The sequence below is a fragment of the Chiloscyllium punctatum genome, chromosome 11 (genome assembly GCF_047496795.1).
Source record: "Chiloscyllium punctatum isolate Juve2018m chromosome 11, sChiPun1.3, whole genome shotgun sequence".
In the NCBI taxonomy this organism is placed as follows: Eukaryota; Metazoa; Chordata; class Chondrichthyes; order Orectolobiformes; family Hemiscylliidae; genus Chiloscyllium; species Chiloscyllium punctatum.
This window is the reverse complement of record NC_092749.1, coordinates 51,930,743-51,948,880: the sequence shown is the minus strand read 5'-3', so window position 1 is coordinate 51,948,880 and position 18,138 is coordinate 51,930,743. Positions and strand designations below refer to the sequence as shown.

Sequence of the window (18,138 nt, the reverse complement as noted above, 5' to 3'; positions counted from 1 at the left end):
ACGGTTAAGTCAATCCTGATTTAATTCTAATTAAATTCCTAATTCAAGGTAAATTTCTGATTTAACTTAATTTCAATAATAGCTTAAAATATCTTACATCGCTTATTTGAGGCTGTTAAAAATGGTTTCGTTAATCTGATTACTTTCAGTCTATATCGCGCAAACAAAATTAGCCCTAGATATTTAATTCACCAGGACACTAGTCCCAGCTCTGTTTAAGTGAAGCCTGTCCCAGTGGAATAGCTCTCCTTCTACACCCATACTAGTACCAGTGTTACATGAACTGAAGCCCATTCTTCCCACAATATCTTTGAGCCACACATTTAATTCCTTAAATTTATTGTGCCAATTTGCCTGTGGCTCCAGTAGTAAGCCTGAAATTATGACCTTAGAGGTTCTGCTTTTCAGTTTAGTCACGAACTGGTAAAACAAATGTCAGCAGAACTTCCCTCCCAGTCCTATCAAAGTCATTAGCACCATTGTGGATGATGCCAACTGGATATTCTCTCTCCCACTCCAAATTCCATTCCAGACTGGAGTAGATATCCTCAACCCTGGCAGGAGACATATAGAATCATAGAATCCCTACTGTGTGGAAACAATATCCTTCAGGGGTCTCACTTTCAGCTGCAGAGAACAGTACTAACTTTCGAACTGAACTGTCCCATACCACTACTCTGTTCCTAGTTCATCCTGCCACCTGAGTGGCTTCATGCACCACTGTGCCACGGTCAATTTGCTCTTCTTCCCTGCAATCAAGACTCATCCACACAGCTTGAAAGCTTAGTATCTGTTGAACAATTGCAGGTACAAAGGCTTCTCATGAGCCACTCCTTGGGTCCCCATACTTGCTTGACTTACAATCATACCCCCTGTCCTTGAACACAAGCCAAGTTTGAATTACGTAATATAAGGACTGTATCTTGATAGTTTCCTGTATTGTTGATTATGCACTGAAATAGAAACAGGACTGTTTTAACAATCAAAGATGGTGGAAATGATCACTGCTCTTTTGAAAAGCAAGACACGCATTTTGAATGCTGTTTATACTGTGGTTTTTCAAGCAGTGGGAGTGGTTAGCTGGAGCCAGAAGGTGAGAATGAAGGGAGATTTGTCTGGCAACAACTAGATGATTGACAATTGGTCACAGATGACAAGTGCCTTCTGCCTGTAACAACTATGTGATTGGCTCCCAAGCAGTCCTTTGCATAGCTTTGATTATAGCTTAATCTGCGTTCTTGTATTATCCGCAAGAAGTCCATCCCCCATGCCCTGAACAAAAAAAGGATTGCTGGAGAAACTCAGCAGATCTGGAAGCATCTGTGGAGGGGAAGTTGAGACCAGTTCTGACAAAGGGTCACTGGGCTCGAAACTTTAACTCCACTTTCTCTTTGCAGATACTGCTAGACCTGCTGAGTTTCTCCAGGATTTGTTTGTTTCAACTCTTCAGCATCCACAGGTCTTTGCTTTAGCTTAAGGACCTGTATACTTTTACCAAATCGTTTACCTTCTGTGACTACTCCAGGAATATCTGGGCTTGATTTCCAACACACTATCACAGTGAGATACAATATAAGTCCAAAGGGGAGCAAAGCATCCAGATAATGTATCCCTCCTTGATTTGGTGCAATATCTGGACTCCAGCTCAACTCTGATTGGAAGCTGCTCAAGCTGCAAATATGCAGCAGATATGGGTCACCTCTGTGTCCAGAAACTCCAATATGCTGCAGCTGCAACATATCAGTTGAATTTGGATTTCAACCCATATTTTCTTTGTTATTAATTGAATCACATTATCCTTGCTCTTCACACCTGAAGAATTCCTACTCTGAACACTTTGTAATTTTTATTTCCTTTTCTTAAGCCCTGGTATAGTGTTTAGTTTAGGTTTAGCTATAGTAGTTGCTGGGTGCATAAAAGTTGAGGAAATTATAGTTAAAAAACATGGATTCAGAGTTTCCTATTAACTAAAGATACTACTTGGCTTTAACAATAGCAATGGTCATAATTATACAATTGATTCCCTAAAGTAAGAGTACAAGTTCAATAATATGATGTAATAAAAATGGGATTGGACTGATTGGTCACGATCAGCCAACAGCCTCATCAATTGATTAATATACTCTCTATCAATCTTAATAAAAGGCACATTGAATATTTGTACCAAAATGCATTCCACATTTCATTTGTAAGTTATACGAACAGTGTGCAGTGCAAAATTCATCAGGGAATCACTATAAGCTCAATCATAATGCACAAACCCAACCTGGTGACAATGAAGGAAAAATTTCTCTAATACTAAAAACAAGGGGAGAATTTATTCCAGGGGACAGGCTCCTGACAGTGGACCCAAAAGTTATTAAGATTCCCTAGCGGCTGGGGAAGAAAGGTGAAATGCAAGGCCATTCAATGACATCGTTTGGACTGGATATTTTGCTCCTCCAACCTTCTGATGAGGTCACTGGTTCCTGCAGACATATCCCTCAGCATCAATCCTTCCACCTGTGTTCAGTGATAGAGGGACATGTGATCTCCATTGGCCTGACTCAAGTCCTTTCACTGGCTGCTGATCCTGGATTTAGAAGTGCCAACAAATGTCCCTCAACCTGTACGTTCAGACCATCCTCCTCCAGATTATGACCCTCAGGCTACCCTATCAGTCTTTTTTCCTCTGCTCTACACCTTTGTGACCATAATATCAGACCACCCCTTTGATCTACTCTCGGCATTTTCATATTTTTCAATCTTGACATGACAGTATCACTGTCTGGGCCTGTACTTATTGCATATCCTTTAACTGCCCTTCAGAAGAGGGTAGTGAGTTTGTTTTGGAGCCACTACAGTTCACTTCCTGTAGGTAGACCCACAATGCTCTGTGGAAGGGAGTTCCAGGATTCTGAGGCAGCAACACTGAAGAAATGGTGATATATTTCTAAATTAGGATGGTGGAGATTTGCAAGTGCTGGTGTTTCCAAGTATCTGTTGCCCTTGTTATGGATGGTAGTGGTTTTGTAGGGTTCTATCTGAGGAGCATTGGTGAGTTTCTGCACAGCATCTTGTAGATGGAGTACATTGCTAATACTAAGTATCGCTGATGGAGGAAGTGGATATGATGCCAACCAAACAGACTGCTTTGTCCTGGATGGTGTGGAGCTTCTTTAAGTGCCATTGGAGCTGCACTTATCTAGTTATGTGGTGGCAATACAATCACATCCTTGACTTGGGCCTTGTAGATAGTTAACAGGTTTTGGGGAGTCAGGAAGTGGACAGGAGTCAAGACATAACAACAGGCTGTTGACAGTGGGGGGGGGATCAGCGATCCCATTGAACGTCAAAGGGCTTTCATGCTGGAAAGGGTCAATGCTTGGCACTTATACACAGTGAATGCTGCCTGCCACTTGTCAGCCCAAACCTGGATACTGGCCAGGTCTGACTGCATTTGGGCAGGGACTGCTTCAGGATTTGAGGAGTTGCAAAAGGTGCTTAACATTGCGTAATTATTTCTTGGGACCAGTTTCAATGTTTACCACAGCTAATATTTAAGATTTCTTGGACCTTCCTTTCATTAGTACCCAGTAAGTTAATCCCTTTTTAAATAATAACTTTCAGAAGATGCAAGCCAGTTCCATACTAACCCCCTTATCTCTATGGTAACAGAAAACATCTGGGATATCTGATAAATATTTATATTAACTGTTAGTTTCAAAGCTAAGTCATTGCTGAGTTCAAACAGATCCTATTTTTGCTGACCTTATTAAATAAATAGAGGTAATCATGTAAACTGACATTACTTAAAGTTTCCTGAAATTTTTAATGTCCAAAGGCTGGGTTACCTTTCATGCGTAAAGTTTAGTTCCTCTAAACTGATAGGTATACATCCAAAGATTGAAAATCCTGAAATTTAAAGTGTTCACACCATGTCCTTCAGATTTTGGTGCATTACGTTACATTTTGTCTATGGTCTGAAATAACTGAAAAAACTTCTTCTCATACCTCTTCAATTAACTCTACTTAATCAATAATGTCAATAGACGTGAAAGATATCCTCCTTATAGGCTACTTCACCTAAGAAAACAGCTAGTATTTAGTTATGGATTTAAAATCTCAATGTGGAATTTCTAAAATCTGCATGAGCAGTGAAACCTTGAAGGAAAACAGAAAAGCATAACTGTAGTTGAGACAAAGTATATTAAGAGTGCAATATTGAAATATCTTTGACAAGGACGAATTGGGAAAAACAAATCTTAGCAATCTCAAATTTTGCCAACCTTTGACTGTCACTTTTGAAAGAGAATAATATAATTGAAAGCAACTCCACTCTTAAATAAACAATGTTCTGAAAATAAGTGTAATGATCAGAATACTCACTCTGTGCAGATTTTATTCTGTTTATAAAATTTGTGTCTTGCTGTGAACAACCGTGAGATGTATTTTGCCATTTCCATATCATCCTAAGGAAAAGTAAAAGAAAAATAACACTATATAATATCTAAAATAATGGATTTCGTACCAACATGATGAACAAGTTAGTAATTTTCCACCATATAATTTTGGTGCATACCTCACCACAAGGCAGCAAGACAGAGTGGTATTGCACACTCTTAACATAACATCTCTCACCACTACACTGACAGCCCAGGAGAATTTACAGCCTACAACAAACTTCTCCCCACTCTCAGCAGGGTTTTTGACCCAACCAACTTGCAAATTATGTGCACATCTTGTAATTAGTTGGGAATCTACCATTTCCATGCCTTCCCACTCGTGTATCAGTGATGCCACATACATTTAGGGAAAGTTGAAATGCAAGGGGCTGTGGGAATCTTGTTAGCGGGCATGCCGGAGAGATTTGACATCAAAGTAGCCATGCCTCCCTCTCATCTTTATCTTCAACTGCACTAACACTCTCAGCAGTTTATTCAGAACTAGGTTAGAATTTTAAATAAAATCCTTTTTGCACCTCTCGTCCTTTTTACTTTCCTTTTTTTACACAATACAACTAATTTACCTTGTCGTAAATGGCAAATTCTCCACTGATGGGCAGCAAACTTGCAAAGAATCTGCTCTGAATCTACCATCAGACCTGAGCGATCTACATTGAGATTTGACTCAGTAAAATGGGTTCGGATAATGACTAAGTGTCAGCAACAAGCATTAGCTCTTGCATGAACCAATTCCAGCAGCTCACCCATCAGCCCGAGAATGAAATTTCAGCCCCTTTTTAATAAAAAACAACCTGTTCCAGGATGTCATTATGAACCTCTAGAGCAGGTGGGACTTGAAGCCAGACCTTCTTGCTCAGAGGTGGGACAACACCACTGTGTCACAAGAGCCCTAAAGCTGACTGCCCCGGTACTCACAGGCCATCTCCCAACAACGTACTAACCAAGTCTGAGTCTGCTTAGCTTTTGAGATCAGAAGATATTGGATATTTTCAGATTAGTATGCCTCTTTGTGTCTTGTATCACACAGGTTCGCATTCTTAAACTCCTTAAATCACCCCGTAATATAATTCACATTATTTCACCTGCACATATACATACATATTTAGAGGAAAATTCACATTAACCTTTGTGGGCAAATTTAATTGGTCCAAGGTTCCCATAAATGGTAGTAGAAATCTTTAAGACCATAAGACATAGGAGTGGAAGTAAGGCCAATTGGCCACATTGAGTCCACTCCACCATTCAATCATGACTGATGGGCATTTCAATGCCACTTACCCGCACTCTCCCTGAATTCCTTTGTCAGATGTGTTCAGGAGGGATGCAGCATCAATAGATCCTTAGGCTCTTTATTTAATTAGTATTCAAGTATTAGTTTTATACTTAATTTGGTCAGCATTGCATGAGGTAATGAAAACCACACAAGGAACATTTTTATTTTAACATTTAAAGTCTGCAGATACCCAATATTAAACTCAAACTTTGTTCACTCCATGTGGAAGTCAAAACAACATTTTTTTAAAAAAACATTAGCAAATAATTATTCAATCAAAGCAAAATATTGTCAAAATTACTAGAATATAATCAGAATACCTGCCCAACACAACAAGCAGCATAATCTAAACTTAAAATAAAAACTTGAACTATCAAGTCAGTCATTGTCATGTGGAAGAGGTACAGTCAAATTTTTATCAAAAACTGTCAGTGATACAATGAAACCAAATATATTCTTAAAGAACATTTTTAAACAATGATGACACTCTCTTGAATCAGATATTGTTCTGAAAATTGAATTATTAGCTATGCAACCTGTTATTTTTCAGAAAAGAGTCATTGCACTCAAAATGTTAATTATTTCCCTCTCCACAAATACTGCCAGACCTGCTGAGCTTCTCCAGCATTTTCTGTTTTATTTTTAATTTTCTAGCTGTTTTTCTAAAATATTTTGTCATAAAAAAGAAAATTTAAAAACTTTTAATTGGAGGTGGTAGAAGAGTTTTGGACTTCCCTACACTAAGAAATAAAATCGTCTTTTGCAATCTAGCCAGTTATCAAACTGACAAGGAGTAAATTTTTAATTTTGTACTTATCATACACGAGAAGAAAGGAGAAATGAAAAGCAACTAGTTTACTTTTTAACAGTTACAACATCAGTCATGGTACGTTCATGTTCCATTGCAATCTCTTTGTAGCTAAGTATTTTATATTGAAGTGAATTGAATTGAATTGAATTTATTGTTATGTGTACCGAGGCACAGTGAAAAGCTTTTTCTTGCGAGCAATACAGGCAGATCACAGAGTTAAGTAGCATAGATAAGTAAATAATAGGTAAACAGCAGCAAATACAAAAACACAGGTACAGGCGAATGTTAAGTTTGTGAGTCCATTCAGTATTCTAACTACTGTAGGGTAGAAACTGTTTTGATACCAGTTTGAGCGTGTGTTCAGGCTTCTGCACCTTCTCACCGATGGTAGAGGCTGTTGAAAAGCATTGCCAGGGTGGGATGGATCTTTGAAAATGGTGGCAGCCTTTCCTTGACAGCGGGCCTGGTAGATAGATTCTATAGATGGGAGGTTGGCCTTTTTGACTGTCCGAGCTGAGTTCACCACTCTCTGTAACTGTCTCTGATCTTGAATGGTACAGTTGCCATACCAGGTAGTGATACACCCAGACAGAACGCTCTCGATGGCACACCTTTAAAAGTTGACAAGAGTATTCGCTGACATGCCAAATTTCCTCAGCTGCCTGAGGAAGAAGAGGCATTGTTGGGCCTTTGTAACCAGTGCATTCACATGAAGATTCCAAGAAAGCTTGTTGTGGATGACCACTCCCAGGAGCTTGACACTCTCCATTCATTCCACCTCTGTGCTGTTAACGTGTAGGGGGGAATGAGTAACATCCCACTGAAAGTCAATAATGAGTTCCTTGGTTTTGGCAGCATTGACAGCTAGTTTGTTCTCAGTGCACCATTTTTCCAGGTCTTGCACATCCCCTCTGTCGTCTGTTTCATCGCCATCTGAGATTCGACCGACTATAGTGGTGTCAGCAGCGAACCTGTAAATGGCATGAGTCTGGTGTTTGGCAACGCAGTCATGGGTATACAGCGAGTACAGTAGGGGGCTGAGTATGCACCCCTGAGGGGCTCCAGCATTGAGTGTTTATGAGGATGAACTATTGTCCCCAGTCTTCACTGATTGTGGCCTGTGGGTCAGGAAACTGAGGATCCAGTTGCATAGAGTGGGGTTTATTATTCTATATCATATTTTACAAGTCATCAGCTCTTCTCAAGATGTTTTATGTTTTGTCTGGTATGTTGCTAAAAGCAATGCAACATTGCCAGATCAGAGTTATTCTGCAAGCTCCATATTGGGAAGGGTAAATGATGCTGCTAGACCTCCATATAAATATAGCAGGATTTGCTTTGATACAACTGCCTACTGTCTCAAATTGTTGCTATTTTAATGCCAACATTGTTTAGTATAAATTGGTGAAAATAATGCTGAATGGAACATCTAGCTAACTGTGCTGTATAAGTGATCTCAAAGATTACTCAGTGTTTAATAAATAGGTTTATATGGCTACCTGGCATTCATCTAATGTTCACAAGAGACATAGGCACAGAAAATAGGCCATTTGGGCCTGCTCTGCTTTTCAATATAATTGTGGATAATAATCCAGATGCCTGTTCCTGATTTCTCTCAAATCCTTTCATCCCTTTAGCTTAAAGTACTTTATCTTACTCCTTTTGAACAAATTCAAATGTTCTGGCCACAACCACTTTCTGTGGCAAAGAATTCTACTGCTCACCACTCTTTGGATGAAGATATTTTTCCTCATCTCAGTGCTACATAGCCTACCCTATATCCTTAAACTATGAGCCCTTATTCTGGACTTCCCAGTCATTTACAAGATGCTTCCTGCATTTACCTTGTCTTGCTAGACCTTTATAGGTTTCTATGCGACCCCCCTCGTTCTTCTAAACTGCGTGAAAATGATCCTAACCAATCAAGTCTCTCTTCAGACTTCAACTCTGCCATCCCTAGAATCAGTCTGCTATGCAGTCTGTCCATAACCTGAATGTACTTTCTCAGCTATGGAGACCAAAACTGCACAGGTGTGGTCTCACCAAGGCCATGTACAACTGCAGCAAGACTTCCCTGCCTGTGTATTCGAATCCTCTTGCCACAAAAGCTAACATACCATTTGTCATCTTCACTGTGTGCTGCACCTGCAAGCTTGCTTTCAGTGGTGGGTATACAAGGACACTCAGGTCTCATTGCACCTCTCTGTTTCCCAAACTATTGCCACTTAGATAATAATCAGGCTTCCTATTTTTGCTACCAAAGTAGATAACTTCACAATTATCCATATTATGCTTCATTTACCATGTATTTGTCCATTCATTCCACTTATCCAAATCACACTGAATCGGACAAAAAAAATTGAAAGAACCGTGGACGCTGGAAATCTAAAACAAAATCTCAGCAGGTCTAGCAGCTTCTGTGGAGAGAACTCAGAATTAATGCTTTGGGTCCAGCGACCCTGCTTCAGTATTTCTACCAGACCTGCTGAGATTTTCCAGCAATTTCCTTTAAGATTCACACTGAAGCATCTCTGCATCCTCCTCAGTTTAACCTCTCACCCAACTCTGTCTTCTGCAAACTTGGATATGTTACATTTAGTTCCTTCATCTAAATCATTAATATATGTTGTGAAGCACTGATCCCTGTAGTACTCCATAAGATAATGCCTGCCACATGGTAAAATGAATAACTGTTGCAGTTCCTCCGTGCACTCTTTAAATAAATATGTCTCACCCCTTTAAGTAATGTTCTCAAATTTATCATAGCTAGCTCACATCTCATATCATCAGACTCCTTGATTAGGATTCAGAACCCTAGTCTCAGAATGAACTAAATCACTCTCCAATTTAAGGAAAACCTCTATCATATTAATTCACCCTTACAGTGTTTTGCACAGCCAAACTGCCAAATATTCCTTTCTGATTACACAATAACCAATCTAAGATGGCCTGTTCTCCAGTTGGTTCCTCATCATATTGATTCAGAAAACTATCGCGCACACACTCCGAGAATACCTCCCCTTTAGTTTGCTATGCCCAGTCGATGTGCAGATGAAAGTTGCCCATAATTACAGCCATATCCCTATTGCCTGCATGTCTAATTCCCAGATTACTGAGTTTCCTAACATTACTAGTACAATTTGATGGACTATATATAACCCTTATTATTTTTTCCAACGCTTGGTGTATCTAAGCTCTGCTGATCTACAGATGCCACTTCACTGCAGCTAAGCTCCTTCCTCACTATTGTGTTAAATCCATCTTTAACTAGCAATGCTACCTCACCTCTTTTTCATCTGTCCTTCCTAAAACTGAATACCCTGGATATTCCGTGTGTGCAATCTCACCTGTATCATACTTGTTTATATCTATTTGTGTAAATAATTCATCTGCTTTATTGCAAATGTTCTGTGCATTAAGGCACAAGGCCTGAATGCTCATACTTTTAATATTTTTAGTCTCATTCACATTTCACATGGTAGCCATTTGATTCTTGCCCTTGAATTGACTTTTCTTATTTCCCCATTCAGTCTTTGTTTTTGCTTTTGTTTCCCTGTCTTCTGACTCCTTGTATAGGTTCCCATCTCTTCGCCATTTTAGCTTAAATCCTCCTTGATTGCATTAGCAAATACTCACCCAAAACATCAGTTCTAGTTCTGCCCAGGTGCAACTCACTCAGTTTGTACTAGTCCCAACCACCCTAGAACTCTGTGGGAAGCTAGGAACGTGATTGCTGAGATATTTGTATCATTGATAGTCACAGGTGAGGAAACGGAAAACTGGAGGTTGGCTAACGTGGTGACTCTGTTTAAGAAAGGTGGTAAGGACAAGCCAGGGAACTATAGACTAGTGAGCCTGACATTGGTGGTGTTCAACTTGTTGGAGGGAATCCTGAGGAACAGGATGTAGTTGTGTTTGGAAAGGCAAGGACTGATTAGGGATAGTCAACATGGCTTTGTGTGTGGAAAATCATGTCTCACAAACTTGATTGAGTTTTTTTGAAGAAGTAACAAAGAGGATTGATGAGGGCAAAGCAGTAGATGTATCTATATGGGCTTCAGTAAGGCATTTGACAAGGTTCCTCATGGTAGATTGGTTAGCAAGGTTAGATTTCATGGAAACAGGGAGAACTAGCCATTTGGATACAGAATTGGCTCAAAGAAGACATAGGGTGGTGGTGGAGGGTTGTTTTTCAGACTGGAGGCCTGTGACCACTGGAGTGCCATAAAGACCTGTGCTGGGTCCACTACTTTTTGTCATTTATATAAATGATTTGAATGTGAGCTTAAGAGGTATAGTTAGTAAGCTTGCAGATGACACCAAAATTGGAGGTGTAGTGGACAGCGAAGAAGATTACCTTAGATTACAACAGGACCTTGATCAGTTGGGCCAATGGGCTGAGAAGTAGCAGATGGAATTTAATTTAGTGCTGCATTTTTGGAAAGCAAACCTGAGTGGGACTTATACACTTAATGGTAAGCTCCTAGGGAGTGTTCTTGAACAAAGGGATCTTGGAGTGGAGGTTCATAGCTCCTTGAAAGTGGAGTCGTAGGTAGATAGGATAGCGAAGGTGGTGTTTGGTTTGCTTTCCTTTATTGGTCAGAGTATCAAGTAGAGGAGTTGGGAAGTCATGTTGTGGATGTACAGGACATTGGTTAGGCCACTTTTGGAATATTGGTCTCCTTCCTATCGGAAAGATGTTGTCAAACTTGAAAAGGTTCAAAAAAGATTTACAAGGATGTTGACAGAGTTGGAGGATTTGAGCTATAGGGAGAGGCTGAATAGGCTAGGGCTGTTTTCCCTGGACCGTCGGAGGCTGAGGGGTAATCTTATTGAGGTTTATAAAATCATGAGGAGTATGGATAGGGTAAATAGACAAGGTCTTTTCCCTGGGATGGGGGGAGTCCAGAACTAGAGGGCATAGGTTTAGGGTGAGAGGGGAAAGATATAAAAGAGACCTACGGGGCAACTTTCTCACGCAGAGGATGGTGCGTGTGTGGAATGGGCTGCCAGAGGATGTGATGCAGGCTAGTACAACTGCAACATTTAAAAGGCATCTGGATGGGTATATGAATAGGAAGGGTTTGAAGGGATATGAGCTGGGTGCTGGCAGGTGGGACTAGATTGGGTTGGGATAACTGGTTGGCATGGACAAGTTGAATCGAAGGGTCTAATTCTGTGCTGTACATCTCTATGACTCTAAATGGCCCCAATGTCCCAAGAGATTGAGTGTTACAGGCATTCATTCCTCTCTAGTTGTAAATGTGTTATTTTTATTTTGCATGCCATTGCGAAAGTAACACCCTGTAGTGCTGCCTCCCACTCACTTATTTGAATTACTGTAAAGGGAACTGTAAGTGGACCAACAGGAAGCAAGTATGGGTTTGAAGGAAAATACGTAAAAACATTGTCTACTGAAAACAAAAATGGATAATATTGTTAAGTTAATAGGTTCCACCACCTTTTCTTATTCTTCTTTTTGTGCCATTACAAATAAGAAACAAACTTAAAATACAGCTAATGTTTTCACTTTCTGCTGTGTCTCTAACTTCAATAAATACCTTCCTGTGAAACAACCACTTGTTCTGTCCAAATACAATAAAGCACTAATATTGGCAAGCCATTCTTTTAGCCAGTACAGTGCAATAAATCTTCAGTTGCTCTCCTCAGATAGACTTTCATCAAAAAATTAATAGATTTACAATCCCTTGATTTATAAAGCAAATTGGCATATTCAGCAACATGCAGTAAAATGTTCACAGCTGAAAATGTGTTGCTGGAAAAGCGCAGCAGGTCAGGCAGCATCCAAGGAACAGGAGAATCGACGTTTCGGGCATAAGCCCTTCAGGAACAGGAGAATCGATGTTTCGGGCATAAGGGAACAGGAGAATCGACGTTTCGGGCATAAGAGAGATAAGAATGTTCACATGCATTCGAAAAGAATTGTGACATGGTTTTATCACACTAACAAAAATTTTGTACAGTTATTGCAGGAAAACTTTCTTAAAACAAAACAGTGAATGACAAAAATAAAATCAAAATGAGAACTTATTTAAAAAATTGCACACAAATGGAATTTGAAATATCAAAACAAGTAGCTATATATTGACTTAGACATGAAGAACTATTTGACTCCCGTGTATCCTATAGCCACTAATGTGCTGTTTTCACCATACACGTTTAACACAAATGACCTGCAGGAAGCACCAACTCTAGTGGTGGGTTTCCTGCATGTTTAAAGTACAGTTACATTTGTTAACTGCAGTTGGATTGCACATCAATTTGCATTGTTTCTGCTTTGAGGCTTCTGTTTACACTCACAAGAAAATTTAACTAAATCAGGCATTAGGGCATTCACCGTTGAAAGGTATAGAATCAGAAATGCACCTCCTGACAAGAAACAAAGATTTTCAAATATCTCTGTTCAACCTGAAACAACAAAGACTTAGAGCCTTTATGTAGAATTCCAGATATGCACAGTAGATTGCTCTTTTAACAAAAGAACACAAAAAACAATTTAATGAAGATGTGAAACACCAAAAGTGGCTAATGATTAGTTGTCAGGAAGGGAAACCGAAAGCCAGACATTCTGCTTAAGACTGGGAAAGTCATCACACAGCACACTGTAGAGTGAGGCAATTTAGTCAACTGCACCTGTGTCAGCTTTGAGGGAGAGCTATCTGATTAGTCGCAATACTCTCCTCTTCTCCCACAGACTTGTGATCTTTCCCCGTCAAGTACATTATGAATGAGCTTTCACCAGCCTTTTGGGCAATGCATTCCAAATAATGACATTGCATCGTGCAAAAAAACATTCTTCATCTTGCTACTAATTCTTTCATCAAATATTTTAAGTTTGTTCTTCTGACATTGGAAACAGTTTTTCTTCATTTACTTCATTCAGCAAAACCCTTCAAGATTTTGAAGACTACCATTAAATGTCTCCTTAATGTTCTGCACTTTAGAGAAACAATTTATCTGGATTCCATATATCACTGATACCATTTAAATAAACTCTGTCAAGTTCTTGACATCCTTCTTGAAGTATTGTAGAACTGGATGCAATACTCCAGCTGGGGTCTAACTAGTGATAAATACGTTACCATCCTTCTGACCATGCTTTATGACAGTTTATTCAGCCTATCTGCTTGAACATATGCAATCATCATGGAATTCCTACTTCGGACTTCATAATGGATCCTTTCTAATACTTCAAAGAAAACAATCAAGTTAGACAAATATGATTTGCTAAATTTGGTTGTCATTTATTAATCAAATCTTTTCAAGCAATAATTAATTTTGTTCTTGATTATTTTAACATTTTCCTCACAACCAACATCAAACTGAGTGGCCTTTTAGTTGTCATTATTGCTCACTAAATGTCTTGTTAACTCCTCATTATTGAACAGGGTGTAAATTTGCAGGAATTGCTTCATATGTGCTAATAAGCATTGCTGTTTCTATCCTCACTTCCTTCATCTACTTAAAACAACTGTCACCTGGAATGGATGACATTTCTCCTGGTCAGCTGTTAAATATCTTTATTTATGTTTAACCAATATAAATTTCCCAGTACTGTCTCCTCTACTGTGATATTGATAACATCCTCCTCTTTACTGACAACAGGTGAATAAAACTTCTTAAATACTCTCATAAAGAGGGCATGGGTGATTCTGAATTGTACAGTCTAACTGGATAGCAATATTTGCTACTGGGTCTTGGAGGGAGGGTGATGAGGCCAGAAAAGATTAATCAGATTTCCTGAAGCAATCTTTTATCCTTGATTAAGTTCAATGAATTCAGAAGGAGATGCTGTCTTTGATTTAGAAGAAGGAGAAATTTGAAGAATGAAGTTAAAAATCACACAACACCAGGTTATAGTCCAACAGGTTTAACTGGAAGCACTAGCTTTCGGAGCGCTGCTCCTTCATCAGGTGGTTGATGATCACCTGATGAAGGAGCAGCGCTCCAAAAGCTAGTGTGCTTCCAATTAAACCTGTTGGACTATAACCTGGTGTTGTGTGATTTTTAACTTTGTACACCCCAGTCCAACACCGGCATCTGTAAGATACAGTGTAAGATGATCACAAAAGATTCACAAAGAAGGAACTTTACAGACAACATGCTAAATAAATGCCAGAGGTCAACTCCAAAGTATCTATGAGGAAAACAATGATTTTTAAAGAACTATTAAATTACTATAAACTCAAAGAAGTTTGTAAAGCAAACCACTATAGCTCCAGGTACATACTGTGTAAAATGGAACTGTTTCTTCTTTGTTCGTTAGCTCCACATTAATTGAAGACCTGTTGTGTGTAATATTTCCAATTTCATTCCATCTGTAGGTTAAAAGACATTTTGCATTATCGATCAGGTTTCAGTTTTATTCTTTTGTATCAGAGTTTGTCAACCCTGTTTAGCACTAAATATTTCGGGTGAAAATCCACATAAACTCCTCAGACAAATTCATTGGGTGATTCATTGAAATGAGGTGGAGGAGTCCATTCTGGGGCAAGGAAAATCTGAAACCTATCAATCAATATAAAATTAATTGTTTGGGCACATGAGGTGATACGGAGGAAAATTATACAAAAAGTAAGATTCAATTTAAACTGTTCTTGCACATACTTTACAGTTCTTGCACATATATCAGTTCTTAGGAGGAACTAATGATAAATTCCTCAGGATTAAGGAGCCGCATTGTGCATGAATATCAAAAACTGCCTCAAAAATGTATTTGGGGAAAAGGAAACAGGAGGCTATTTCCCATAGCTTTAAATCTCAGAAGTGTATTACATTTGGTCCAATGCAGCTTATTTGTTTACCTGTAAGTTATAGTTGGCCGGCTATTCCTGTGCTTTACGAATATTCCCATAAAAGAAATACCAATAACAGTGTCGTTTCCAAGGTTATCCTGTTCAAGGAAAACAAATGCTCATTTACAAGGTGAAACGTACATTACACCCCGCACTCATACAAGTACTACCAAGTTACTTTAGACCTCTCCAAGCAAGGCTCCTATTAAATGTCTTTAACCATAATTTGTTCCCTAATTTGTATACGAGCAATTTAGGTCTACTTCAGATACTTTCATGGGTATAATGTTCCCAAGAAACTGGAGTGTCTAAAATTTAGGAGTGGGTCCACATTAGCTAACGACAACGTGATTTTTCAACCTAGTATTCCAACATTGTAGTTTTGCCTTTGACATGTGCACTTACATGTACATTTCCAATCTTCCTGAAGGTGGACTGAAAAGAACAGATATTACAATGAAATCACGTGCCAATGTTTTAAGTTGTTTTCTGTTACTGTAGGGATGGGGAATGTTTGAGAGGGGTTTCAAGCCAATGGGAGTACATATCCCCAGGGAATACAGGCCTGGACTTCAAAATAAACCAGAGGAGCCCTCCTATTCCTTCTGGCCTCGCAAAGGAAAGTCTTCTTCTTATCAATACATACTACTGAGGGCTTTACTCCTTCCCCATCAGCTTGTCTTGGCTGATGGCTCATGCTGAAACCAGTCAAAACACATCAGAGTCTGATGTATGTCACAGAACCACACAATTTGTACTTACTAATTACATTCTCACTGCATCTGTTCTTTAGGTGGAGCAGTCAGTCAATGTTTTATCCATTAGTACTCAAAATTGGTCACTGGAATTGGCAAAGATGCCAGATTGGAGAAGGTCCTCTCTTCTGACTTCTAAGCAATGGCTTCCAATTTGTCAAAAGACTCACGAGAGGCTTCATGATTCTTAAGCAGCTCAAATGGCCATGCTAGCCAATACAGTACCAGAGTGAGGATGGGATAGTATCTCTTCTTCGAAGATTTGGAGGCTCTTTATCCAACTTACAAGAGCTTTGTTCATCCCTGCCATCCAGGTACTAGATATAATCTTATGCTCTTAGCTAAGTAGGAAAATTATCTCAAAAGTGATTGGAAAATAATTTTGACTGCATTAAAGCATTTAGACATTGTTCTTTTAGGCTTTGAATGTTGCTTGAGGGCTGTATGATATATGGCTGACAAAGAACGTTCTCTGGATGATGGTATTTTACTGGTGAGAAGAGGAAATCTGGGCAATACTAAAGGAAATGGATAGAGATTTGGTAGTCTAATTAAAAGGCTCCTGTAAGGAAATGGATAAGGAAGACCTCTGCTTGTATCCTTCAGTGTCCAGAGACCATGAATGTAACGTCTAGTTCAGTGTTAACAGTCAAGCTTCCCTCAATTGCTCTGGCATCCTTCTCTTCGAAGCGGTAAATGCCATACAGAATTTCCACTAGAAAACCCACTACACCCTGACCATTGAGAGGAGCCACTATCACAGAAAATGGGAGAAGGACCAGGGAGAAAGGAAGGAATGAAAAGACAAAAAAAAGAAATAAAATAACCTAAAAGCTATTCCCCACTGTCCCCGGTTCTTAATATTAGCTCCTACTTTCCTCTCGCATCAAGCTAACCCGGATATCTGTTGTTTATCCTTTGATTATAATGGAACCTAATTGAGGCAGGAATGACAGCATAAGATTAGCATATTGCTACACCCTCATTGTCTCAAATATGCCATTCATTTCAGGAATGAAGATTCCATTGTTCAAAGGAAATTATGACAGAAAATGTGTCCGGCTGTAAACTCTGTTCAAACTTTAATAATGGGGATCTGGTAGAGTAGGCTTTTGTATGTACTCACAATGAATCTAATAAACAAGACCAAGTTTTGAAATTGTAGAGGTTATTTTCATTTTCTAAAAAGCACTTATTAGAAAGATGGACACTAAAAGAGTGGAAATGAACCAATCAAAATTTTCAAATGTTATTTGCCACAAGATAAATCCTTCAGTAGGCTTTCTTGGATAAAGTCCTTAAGTGCTTGCTTATGATTTTTCAGCTTTGTGATTGATTTAAACAAACTGAGCTGATGAACATTTCATTATTTGACTTTTGTTTCTGTCAACCCCCTTAAAGAACAAGCAGTTAGTAGGTTGGTTGTGGGTTGCGTCTACATAAATGATGGATTACTGTAATACCTACACCTCAAAAATGCTACAGTCAATCACAGATATTTTATAAGGGAGATTGTTTACATTTGAAAATTATGTCCCATTACAAACATAAACTCACTCGGTTTCAGGATCTGATGAGGACTCTATCTCCCATTAGGCCCCCAGGAGTCCTGAACAGGCTTGCACAGAGAGAGACAGGACACCATACTTTGCCAAGCATTCCTTTTAAACATTTAAAAGAGCTCAGCCACCTTGGTCATCCGGTATTACCTGCCAGTTTGTACAGCAGGGAGACCACTGGACTGGGAATGGCACAGAAAACATATTGCAGGTTCCAGGGCAGCCATAAATTGTAAGTTGGCAGGGTTTGGAGTTAGGCAGTCGATTGCACAAAGGATGGGCTCCAATCCAAACAACGTGCTGCCAGAGTAGGCTCCAAACAGTTGGAACTTTGAGTACTACTGGGAGACATTGAGGCTTGAAAGTAGCTTTAATATAACTGAACAAGACTGGAGCTCAGAAAAACTCAGGACCAGTACTAGCATGGTAAAGCTTGCTGGCTATAAACAAGCTGGAACTATGCCTGCCAATAGATGCTG

At 39.2% G+C, this 18,138-nt stretch overlaps 1 protein-coding gene across 7 annotated transcripts in view; it reads right to left on the bottom strand.

Annotated features, from left to right (window-relative positions):
* The window catches only part of LOC140482978 (tyrosine-protein phosphatase non-receptor type 14-like), a 259,454-nt gene that overhangs the window by 42,043 nt on the left and 199,273 nt on the right, over positions 1-18,138 (bottom strand). For all 7 annotated transcript variants that reach the window (XM_072580789.1, XM_072580788.1, XM_072580790.1 and 4 more), the window contains 3 exons: positions 15,355-15,443; positions 14,781-14,868; positions 4,369-4,451 (listed from right to left, as the gene is read on the bottom strand). In XM_072580789.1, the coding sequence (XP_072436890.1) occupies positions 4,369-4,451; positions 14,781-14,868; positions 15,355-15,443 (260 nt within the window). The remainder of the gene's footprint in view (positions 1-4,368; positions 4,452-14,780; positions 14,869-15,354; positions 15,444-18,138) is intronic.